Source organism: Gadus macrocephalus, chromosome 7 (genome assembly GCF_031168955.1).
Source record: "Gadus macrocephalus chromosome 7, ASM3116895v1".
In the NCBI taxonomy this organism is placed as follows: Eukaryota; Metazoa; Chordata; class Actinopteri; order Gadiformes; family Gadidae; genus Gadus; species Gadus macrocephalus.
Window position 1 is genome coordinate 7,074,002 of NC_082388.1, and position 12,283 is coordinate 7,086,284.

Sequence of the window (12,283 nt, forward strand, 5' to 3'; positions counted from 1 at the left end):
TGAGTAAGAAAAAAAGTTACCCTATAAAGGCAAAAGTTACATGTTTTGCCTTTGATTTTTTTACATACAAAGCATATTGCCGGAAATAATACAGTTAGCGGACCAATCACAGCCCTTGCGACTGAATCGCCTCGACGCATGGTTATAATTTCGGCAGGCGCCCGTCAGGTCCTTGCGGTGGATGCAAGGAGGGTCCCCAAGGACGTAACAGCTCCGTAACCCCCTTGCGTTGCATCAAGTTGGAACCATAAAGAGCCCTTTGGCCCTTTTGTTAACTATTCTTGAGAATCCTTCACAGCACTTTTTATACAATTCATTAGAGGTGACCCTTTTTGCCTATTCTTAGTGTTAAATATTCTTGAGCATCTTTCATTTATGTATGAGGGTAGACCATATTTTAGCCATGTTTAGTCTTTTTAAGATTCCTTACGTGAGCACCTTTACACTTTATGGAGTTCATCCATACTTTGAACCAGAATTTGAGTGTTAAAATAATTAAAAATTAAATGTTCTAAAACGTTTCTGTTTGTTGTCCATGCATCAGACATTTTTTTATTGCAATGTAGTATAGTAGAGCTATAAGTGGGTGGAAAAACTCCTGAACAAGGTAATGTCAATTAACAGGGGAGCACTCACTATGGGAAAGGGGGGCGCAAAACTAAATTTTGGCTATTTTGGACCGTCGCACAACTAGCGTGAGAACAAACGCCTTTGGTTTGTTGGTGAAGTGTGTTAGGGGGACAGCTCGGTAACGCTATATATTAAGGTCCTTGCAATAAGCCTCTGTTAATAGGTAATAAGACCCTTATTATATGCTTATTAACATTAATTTGTTTTAACAAGAGTATCAATAACTGTTAATAATAACATAATAAACATGTTTATTGTGAGATTTTAAGACTTTTATAAACACTAATAAGAAACTTGTTAACTATTAATTGAATGCTTAATAACATTAATAATGGTCTTATGAGTTTATTATAGTTGTTAATAAATGAATTCCAAACCCATTTATTGAGTCTTACTAACTTACCTATTATGTCATTGTTAAACCTTTACTAATAATTTGTTTATGCATACTAAGGGTAAGCATAAATCCTTTATTAAGGATGCTAATTATGCATTTTGCAGGTACGGGATCTAAAACGGGAACCATTCTTATTAAGGATAATAAGTCCTTTATTAGGCCGTGTTCACATCTAGCGTTTTTTTAAATCTGCCAGTGCTTGTTTTACATTATATGGAGCAGAGTGTTTCTGGAAAAAGTCACGGCCGTTTTTTAAACGCCTCTCCCAGCGTTTTTTTCTGCCATACGGAGGGTTGAAAGAAGTTCAACTTTCAGGAAGAAAGCGGCCGACGTCAGGCGTCTTTTTGGAGACTGACCAATCACAAGCGGAACATTGACACTTTGTCGCGAAGGAAACTCTCAACCGTCAAAACAAGAAACAATGGCGGACAAATCACTCGGGAAAGTGCCGGTGGAGCGATTAATAGTTTTAATTACAGAACATATAGAGATCTACGACAGGGGCGTCGTTAGCAATTGAAAACATCCGGGGCTTTAGCCCGGGGGGGAGCACCGTCCTGACTCCTGCGTGCTATGGTATCTTAATTAATTAATAACATGCTTTATATTTAGTCAGCATTTCAGAGTTCTAATGTTTTCCCGGAATATGCATTCCTAAACTGTTCACGTCATGTTCTCTTTAAGATCGGATGTGATGATATGTGCTATCGCGCGACCTGTAACCAGGAAGTAAACACTCGCTTGCATGAAATGATATGCGCTATCGCGCGACCTGTAACACAGTGTGTTGAATGATACAATGAACAATACGTTGTGTTGCTTTAGATCACTGAAGCTTAATTTAAATAATGAAAAAATAATCTTCCCAGACTGTTTCTGTTACTTACTTATGCTGTATGCAAATTGTGTAAGAAGCTTATCTCCATATAAATCTGAGCTGTGCATGAATCTGTTAATGAAGTCTCATTTCTACCCCTTCCTCCACTTCACTATTCATGTTCTGTTGCTTGCAGTTAACTACAACCGCCCTTCCTGGGTAACGCCACCACCAATCCCTGGTCATCCATTGAAGCCATCTCTCTCACTCTGCACAGTCACACTGTTGCCGCTTCATTCTCATCGTCTCATAATCTCATTATTAAGGCTGCTGTGGATGCTTTAAAAAATAAAGATTTTTCTCTTAGGTAAAATCAAACCAGTGGGATGTTAGATTGAAAACCTCCAAATCAATGTATTAAAAATTTAAAGAACAGTCATATATGTAGTTTCTTTTTTGGGGAATTTCAAAATGAGGTACCAACCTAGAATGGATTGTCAACCCACTGCTTCTCAACCCTCTCCGATTATTACTATGAGTAGTAGTATTGCATGCATACAGTACTCACATCAGCGCCACAGTAAGCCTATAGAGGCTGCAACCATTTGCTTTAAAGTTAATAAGTCCTGAAATATAAACTTATTAACAGTTAATAAGTAGGCCTACTATATATATTATATATTATCAAGGTTGAGAAAATATAAAATATAAAAGACATATACTGTAAATACAATGTTATGGCCGTGAATCACAACAAACACTATACGACAGCTCTTTCGAAAAATATATTTTTTTTAATAAAAAAAAAAAGTCTTGCAAATCAACATTATAAAAAACGGAATCCGAGTCCGGCTCCTCCATGACCTCAGGGGATGGTTGAGAGTTTTTCTGGCACGTCTTTCTTGTTACTGTATAAAGAAACAAAAAGAACATTGACCACATAGTATGGAAGTAAATCTGTGCCAGATTTACAGATTTACTGGATTTTGAAGATAAAAGCCATTGTATTCAAAGCACTGAATATTTATGCATTGAAATAACGCATCAGCAATCGATCCTAGATGCTAGATCGCGGTCAAGCAAGGAGAGCTGGAATAAGAGCGGGTCACTCGCTGGACCGATACAATGGATAGGACATTTAGTAAGGTCCAACCTCGTTGCTTCTCTCCCCATAAAAAGATGCAGTCAGTGTTTAATGACGTTGATTTACCTTTGAGCATTTCCTATTTTAGGCTACTGTGTAAAATGCTGTTTAGAATTAACGTTTGTATTAGGGCTATGACTCCGAACTTCTTTATTCGAATATAATTTGAATATCAAAAAATTATTAATAAATTATTTGATCAATTAATATTCAAACGTGTTATGGGCAGGCCAAGAGGGAGAGCGTCGGAGAACCCGACGCAGTCCATTCATAATATTGTAATGACCACAGAAGAGGCAGTGAATGAAGTAGGCCTATTGATTAGACAGCGATTTATTAGAAACCTAATAAACCGTTGGAACGCGCATGACCGGTAACCATAGCAACGCCGGTAAACAAACCTCGCAAAGCCCAATCCAGATCTAAGTGAAGACATTTAATGGTCAAAATATTATTGATAAATATTCGAATATATTCGAATATTAATATTAATAAACAAACAAACTTCAAATAGGATTTTTGGGCAAAGATCAAAGCCCTAGTTTGTATCAAGAAAGAAAGAACCAGCAAGTGACGCTCTTATTGCCGCTCTCCTTGCTTGACCACGATCTAGCATCAAGGATTGATTTCTCTTCCTTGGGTCCCTGGATGATAACACTGAATATTCATGCATTAAATTTTGCAGGTGAATTTGGCATGTTGAATTTGGGGATGTTGTAATGTTAAAGTTGAATTTTTAACGTTGAATATTTGATTTTGAATTTTTTAACATTGAAAAATAAAGCTGAAAATGATTTATTAATGAGTTAAATTCAAAGGCAAAAAATCCAGATGCGTTATTTCAATGCATAAATGTTCAGTGCTAAGAATTAGAATCAAGCCGTTTGGGCATGGATTCATGACATAACTGTAAGAATTAGATACGTTTGGTTACCTAGTTTCATATGATAGCATAGGCTAAACGTTAGCTCAAATGTAGCACGCCAAAGCCTCTGAAAGAAAGTAATGGAAGCCAAAAAAGTTTGCTAGCAAACGGCTAGCTAGCTAGAACCAGCTACAGTTACAATTGCATTACATTCTTAAACTTACCAGATAGTCATCCTCTAGTTTGGACCTCTCCTCATATCCATGTTTTCTGTGCTTGTTCCTGTCTTTTGTCTGTCAGTTGTTGGTTTGTGGTGCTCGTGCTGACGATCCCGACATGTTCTCCAAACGTTCGTCAAACACTTCATCGAGCATATGCGTCAAGCCATCATCCACTAGTGATGGGTCGTTTGCGACCGAATCAGTTCGAATGAACACATTTTTAACCAGAACGAACCGAACTGATTCTTCTCTCTCGTTCATTCTCAGACTCTACTCCACCCAGACCCACTGTGAGTGAAGATGGAAGAGGCTTAGTGAGCGAGCGTATCCAATATCAGTGAAATGGTATGTGCATGCTGTCTTTGAATTTTTTGTGTCATGGCAGATTAATAAAAATGTTGAATGTCTCGTCAATCTGTCTCGTTCTTTCATAATTCGTTCTCCACCCGGTACTCCCACCATCATTGCCAAATCAAGTATATTATCTTGCTGATATGTAAAACATGCAATAATCAACTACAACCCCCCCATCATGCTGTGTTTGGTTCAAGTTTTAATGTTGTGTTGATTGATGAACGACTTCCACGATGGTTTGAGAATGAGAACGAGGGAGGAGCTGAGTCTAACTGACTCAGCTGAGAACCGTGCATTGCATGACCGCTACCGGAAACTCGACTGGACGAACAAACGAATAATTCTGAACGATTCGTCTTGGGGAACTGACCGACGTGAACTGAATCAAGGAAAAGAATCATGAAATCCAACATTATCAACCACTTGCTTAAACAGAACTTCTGGTTTAAAATTACCTTAAGAATAAAAGCCTTTAAAGGATATGATATGAGCCCATGGATATGAGGCACAAAACACATCACATTCACTCAATATGTGCAGAATTATTAACTGTAATAAGCATTGTTCCCGCTTTAGATCCTCTACCTACAAAATGCATAATTAGCAGTTTAATAAAGGATTTATTAACCTTAATGAAAGGTTTAACAATGACATAAAAGGTAAATTAGTAAGACTCAATAAATGGTTTTGTAATGCGTTTATTAAGACTATTAAGACTATTATTAATGTTATTATGCAATCAATAAATAGTTAACAAGTTTCTTATAAGTGCTTATAAACGTCTTATAATCTCACAATAAACATGTTTATTATGTTATTAATAACACTTATAGATGGACATATTAACACCAATTAATGTTAATAAGCATATAATAAGTGTTGTATTACCTAATAACAAAGGCTTATTACAAGGACCTTAATATATTGCGTTACTGGACAGCTCTGACAGACACATGATTTATGATCCCGAGGGGAGGGAAACAACCAAACACAAAAAATGAAGTTTCTCACTCTATCTTAACATCAAATATCTTAAAACATTTTTGTGCAATGTAAAATCTTATAGCAGCTTGTATAAGATAGAGATCTTATGTAATTGAGATAGATAAATGATATCTATCTCAATGTTTTGCGTGCAGTATCTACAGATCAACACGTATTGTATGTGCAATGCATTTCAACACCTCATTAGAAAACAAGCAGAATTGTGGTGAAGCTTCTTCTGGTTGCCAGGAACACCCCTCGCTCGAAGGAACAACACTAGTCAATAGTCTGACTGCAGTATTACAGGAAGCCGTCAAAATGAGCAGATGGTACCACGGCACCACGCATACGGGGGGGGGGGGGAGTGTGTAGGGTTTACATCAATCCAACACACACCAAGAAGTGCTATAATAATGCACCTTAGATTCTGTAGGTAAGAATCAACAGTTTAAAGTAAAAATAAGGACCATTTACGCATTGTGTACTTCGGTGTTGTTTATTTGTTCTCTTAGGGGAGGCTCACCATCTCACACTATGATGACCCCTGCTCTACAGAGAGTGGTGAGACAGCGCACAGACAGTACGTCACTAGGCCTGAGCTGCTGACCAATCAGGTCCAATACAACCATGAAGGAAGGAAGAAGGCCTAGAGGAGACTCAAGGCTTGGTTATGATTCCACGTCAACCGTCCCTGCAACCCCCGAACCGCTAGTTTGAGGGCCAAGCTATCACACAAACCTCTAGGCTTAAGGACAAGCTATCAAACAAACCGCTAAAGGACAAGCTATCACACAAACCAAGAGTCTCCCAAGCTTTTGAACTCTACGTCACCACACACACACACACACACACACACACACACACACACACACACACACACACACACACACACACACACACACACACACACACACACACACACACACACACACACACACACACACACACTATTTTTAAGGACATGCCACTCTACCGCAGTGTATGATCCATTGTACATTTATTTAGGCTTGAATACTTTTTATGCTTTTATTTATCCAACACTATTTTTCTTACTTTTATTACTTATTTTTAAAATACTTTGTAGCTGTATTTATACTTCTCTAACTAATAATAATACTTTATACTTGTATTATCACCCTTGTTACTTAATGTTATCATACTTTATACTTGTAATATCACAGTTTTCAGTTTTATCATTAGCCTTGTTTCTGAATGTGATACTTCATACCTTTATCATAAGGGCTGATTATGGTTCCACGTCCTGCTTCGGGTTTTAGGGCGTATTCACACCAGGAAAGTCCTCAAGTTCGCTCTCTTTGGTCCGGACTAAGACACAAATGTTTATTTTTTGATTTGGTGCGGTTCCTTTTCACATTTGCAATTCCTACAACAGTGCCAGAATTTGACAACAAACCCACATGTGTGTGAAGATCGTTCAAACATTGGACACAAAGGTCTGCGGCAGGTTAAAGCGTCAAATAGGAAAAATGGGGTGGGGAGCACCGGTGAAAATAAACATCAGGGATATCCAGCGTGATATACATTGATCTGCAGACCGGTCGAACTCCTTCTCCCTCGTCCTAATGCTGAATGTGTTAGGCCTATATGCATCTGCATTTTTAAGTGTGTTTTCCAGCATGCTTTTTACGATCTTTTGTCGGACAGTCGGGTGAAAATGAGACATGGCTCGACATGGAGCAAAGAAAAGACGGAATGTCTATTGGATATTGGACGCAAATATCTTTGCTCCATGTTGGGCTACAACTAATTTTCACCTGACGTTCCGAAAATGTGCTGTGACGCTACTTGGACTCTGTCCAGAGGCGGAGTGGCCATCGGGAAGATCGGGAGGTTTCCCGGTGGGCCGGTCCATTTATGTGGGCCGCGGCAGTAATCCCCCCCCCCCCCCCCCCCAGTCAGGATTCCTTGCCCAACGACCCCAACCCGAAACTCGACTGGGACTGAACTGTTGCCAAGCAACACATAAACACACTAGCTCTCTACTTTGTACCGACCAGACATCTTCAAACGGCGAACCGCTGTCCAGGTCCGGGCAACACACAAGACGAGAAGACATTTATGAGGCTATTAAGGAGATGCTGTCAAAGAGGGGGATGGATCTAAAAAAGGTTGTCTCAGTCACTACAGATGGGGTACCTGTTTTGCTTACTTGAAATGTAGGCCGAGTGTACCTGTTTTGCTTACTTGAAATTAAGGCCTAATGCTCTTTTTGTGTTTATTTGATATGTAGGCCTTATGCTCTTTTTATGTTTATTTGAAATGTTAATATGTTTTCATTGATAAAAGTAAGCTATTTGGAAATTGAAAATAAATACATCTGAAATTATGAGGAAATATGCTGCGTTGATTGTATTTGACAAAAGTAGGCTATTAGTTGGTGGTAGGTTAGAGGTTCGGACCTTTCTTGGAAGAAATCTTTAGTAACTGGACCTTGTTAAATTTTAGTTGAAGACCCCTGGTATAGACCTACACATTGCTGCAGATCAGCTAGACTACTCTGTATCATATAAATGTATCTGTATGTTTCCATTTATTGTGCAAAGTTTGTTTTAATCTAAGCTAGATAAAAACTTATTATTAGAACACCTCTAAAGCGGAGTGATACAGTTAAAAGTCACAGTGCTGTTATACTCTATATTAGCACTCATGGAATGCCTCTTGTTCAATCTAATTATATGGTTTGAACTATCTGTTGAATAATGTACTGTATCCATATTAAAACCGTGCATTGCCCAAAGCATACATCTGACACCATCCCCTCTGTGCACAGGAACCTTAAAGTCTTGTTTTTAAATGTGATGATACTTTATAGTTTGAAGTCTGCCGTGTTTACCTTAGTGACCTACATGGTTGAGGAAGGGGAGCTTGATACTCAAGAATTGTATATCCATCGACGGTTGCTACTGCCTGTTTGAGTACTGTGTGTGTGTGTGTGTGCGTGTGCATGTGCATGTGTGTGTGAGTGTGATCATTGACTTAACTTGAACTTCAATGGGAAATATTGTGTTAGAACTATATGTGAGTTTAGGTATGTTATAATACCTAAATGTTGATGTGAATACTTTAAGCTAACTGTGAATGTAAACATTGTATTACTAAATGTACATTTGAATATATTATCGTAACTACATGTACAAATGAATGTGTATTGATATGTTATTATAACTAAATGATATAATAATAACAATAATGAATTGTATAACTGTAAATGTAAATATGTTGAAATTGCTGTATGGAAATGTGGAAATGTTATAAAAACTATGTGTAAATATGTTGTAGAAACCGCAAATGTAAATATGTTAAAGTGACTGTTAATGTAAATATGTTAAAACTATATGGGACCTATACCTACCTAGGTATCAGCTGTCCCTACAAATATGTTTTCTTGTCCCGTGTTTTGTACGTTGGCTTTGTGCCGACAAGAAAACAGTTTTCTGATCATATGACATTTGATTTAGTGTTGATGTCTCCATTGTCTGTGGTTTCTGTTAAAAATAAATCCTGCTTCTCTCTTCGGCTTTCAAATCCAACCACCTCTATTTTCTACATTTATTCAACTTATCTTTGTTCTAATATAATAATATATAATCAATTAAAAAATAATAAATGATTAGGTAGATGGCATGTTTATCTCATGTCAGTTAATATTACATATTTACTTACAATTGACATTAAGAACAATGAATGCAAATACATTTCATACTACATTTGTAACCATAACAATGTGCATGTTAAACTATTCCTTGAAAACTATAGGCCTAACAGGTTGAAGAATTGTTTTTCACATAATATAGTGAAACAAATAAACTATATTTGGCTATATATACACATAGCTAAATTGGAATCAATGGGTAATTGCGTTTTTCAATGAGAGTTTTGGATTTCTTTCAACTTCATACATAAAATAAATGAAATAGTGACTATGGCTGATGATTATGAACCAGACCATAGTTCCAAATATTTATAAAGATAACATACTGAGAAACTAAAGAACCAACGTAATAAATTAGCTGATATTTTAAGACTTACGATATTTATACAATCCTTATTCTTATCAACAAGCAAATCTTATTATTGAGATATTTGTACATTCCTTAAAGACTCACTTAAGTTTCAATAAAACCTTTTAGACTTTTAGGAATTTCCCACAGTGCAGCGAAACCAAAACAACATCAAACTAAAAGCAAAAGGGCGGAAAATTTTAAAAAACGAAAGACCCAAACACGGTGGATAACACAACATGTGAGTGGGCATAACTTCACGTTTAAGTCTCTGGGTATAAGGGTGCATGTAACACTTAACCTCAACTCATCTTAACCTAGTATCAGTAGTTTAACAATATACCCAAACTCATCTTAACCTAGTACCAGTAGTGAAACAATTAACCTCAACTCATCTTAACCTAGTACCAGCAGTGAAACAATTAACCTCAACTCATCTTAACCTAGTACCAGTAGTGAAACAATTAACCTTAACTCATCTTAACCTAGTACCAGTAGTGAAACAATTAACCTCAACTCATCTTAACCTAGTACCAGTAGTGAAACAATTAACCTCAACTCATCTTAACCTAGTACCAGCAGTGAAACAATTAACCTCAACTCATCTTAACCTAGTACCAGTAGTGAAACAATTAACCTTAACTCATCTTAACCTAGTACCAGTAGTGAAACAATTAACCTTAACTCATCTTAACCTAGTACCAGTAGTGAAACAATTAACCTCAACTCATCTTAACCTAGTACCAGTAGTGAAACAATTAACCTCAACTCATCTTAACCTAGTTCCTCTAGTGTAACAATAAACCCCATGAAATAACTTCATGCTTTAGTCTCCAGGTCTAACTTCAGGCTTCGGTCTCGGGGCATAAGGGTACATGTACCTGCTGAGGAGGCCGCCGTGAAGGCAGCCAGCAGGAAGAGACACACAGGAAACAGCTCCATCCTCACCGACCGCTGACTGCAACTGAAACCTCACACACACACACACACACAGACAGCAGCCTGTCTTCAATAAGGAAGCTTCCTGTGTGTGTGGGTGTTGCGAGCGAACAGGGGGGGGGACCCGAGCGCAGACGTAGACAAGAGTTGAATCTAACCAGAGGTTACATCATGCATGATAAATGGTAGATGGTTGGCAATTATATATCGCTTTCATTAAAAAGCGCTTTACAATATTGGCTGACGTTCACCCATTCATGCACACATTCACACACCGACGATGGAGTCGATCACGCAAGGCGACAGCCAGTTCGTCAGGAGCAGTCAGGGACGGGTGAGGTGCCTTGTCCAGGGACACCTCGAAACTCAGCTAGGAGGATGAGCCGGGAATCGAACCAGCGACCTACCGGTTACAAATCAACCCGCTCTGCCTCCCGCCGAAAGTGTCTCTAGTGTCTTAGGCCCCGTCCACACGAAGCCAATTTCATGGCGAAACCGCAAAGGTCTTGTACGTTTCGTACAAGACCAACCACAAGTATGTGGTTGTTTAAACCACAGTAGCAGATAAACTGTCTGGATATCGACCACTGTGGTTGAAAAAAACTATCCGGCGACAAGAGGCTGAGGAACCAGGGTTTAAGTAGAGCAGAGATGATGACTGGAGGTGGATGGCATGTGTGGCAGGTGTAGAGCCATGGCCATAACAGTGTTTGGACAAGGCTTGTTTTCTCCCAGGGTTGGGGTTAGCAGTGGTTGGCCGACAGAAGGCCTGCCTTTTCCTCAAGGACGACCTCTTCACAAACTGTGTCTTGATCCCGGAGCTGTCGGCTGCTTCATGGAGCAGCGAGAGGTTCCGGTTATGTTCCTGCCTCAGCCCTTGAGGCAGCAAGGCAGTGGGTACAGCCAGGAGTCGGATCGGTCCGTTATGAAGGTGTTATCGTAGCAAAAGTCTTTAGCACCTGTAACTGCAGATTTTGTATGCATACACTAAAGTTATAAATGTGTAACAGTAAATTTGAAGTCCTAAATATTCATTTTGCGTGTGTTCTCTAAAGTCACAAATGTGTAACAGTACATTTGAAGTCGTAAATATTTATTTTGCATGTGTAGGCCTACTCAAAAGTCAAAAATGTGTAACAGTACATTTGAAGTCGTAAATATTTTAAACACGTAAACACTAAATAGGGTCTACGAGTTCACAAGTCTGTGTTACAAGTGCACAAATCCTATCCTGTGCATCACAACTTCAAAGAGTCATGCTGCGATTGACATTTTTGCTACAATCGCAGCGCAGCAGGTGCAAAACACATTCACACACCCGTGTTCCATAATCTGAGAACATGCCCAATACGGGTTCATTCGTAAACCCAAATGTGAACTGCATCAGAAGTTGCACATCTGTGAAAAATGTCCTCACAAACAAAATGATACAGAACTCTATTGTGAGTCAGCATTTTAATGAGCTAGCACAAGTCCATCGTTACAACTGCTTGAATTTGCTCCTGCATGTCTCAGCTTTGTTTTTTTTTGCAGACCATTAAAATACATTGTAGGACACTTGTGGCATGTTAATGCAATAATTTGGGGGGGAATTCAGTGGAACTAAGTAATTAAATTTGGCGTAATGTAAGACACCCAACTCCGTCCTGTAGGATGCCCTCTAGTCTACTTTCAAGACTGCAGAGCACTTCTTCAGGTAGATTGTTTTGAGGCAACCCAGAGTTTGTTCGCTCTGAGTTAATGGAAACTCTGGGTTTTCCGTTTCAGGTAGCAGGTTCAGCGCAACCGTGAGTTAGTTGCTGCGGCAACATACGCCGTGGGTCTAACCTGCTCGGGAGGTGGTTAGACCTACTCTGAGTTTGTTGTCTATAAGGCTGAAGGCAGCTCTCCGACAGAAGGAAGTGTTAGAA

The 12,283-nt window shown here is 38.8% G+C and overlaps 1 protein-coding gene across 1 annotated transcript in view; it reads right to left on the reverse strand.

Annotated features, from left to right (window-relative positions):
* Positions 1-10,450, reverse strand: part of si:ch211-132g1.1 (T-cell surface antigen CD2) — a 17,243-nt gene extending 6,793 nt beyond the window's left edge. The window contains exon 1 of the mRNA XM_060055550.1: positions 10,316-10,450. Coding sequence (XP_059911533.1) covers positions 10,316-10,376 — 61 coding nt within the window. The 5' untranslated portion in view covers positions 10,377-10,450. The remainder of the gene's footprint in view (positions 1-10,315) is intronic.
* Between the last annotated feature and the right edge of the window lie 1,833 nt (positions 10,451-12,283).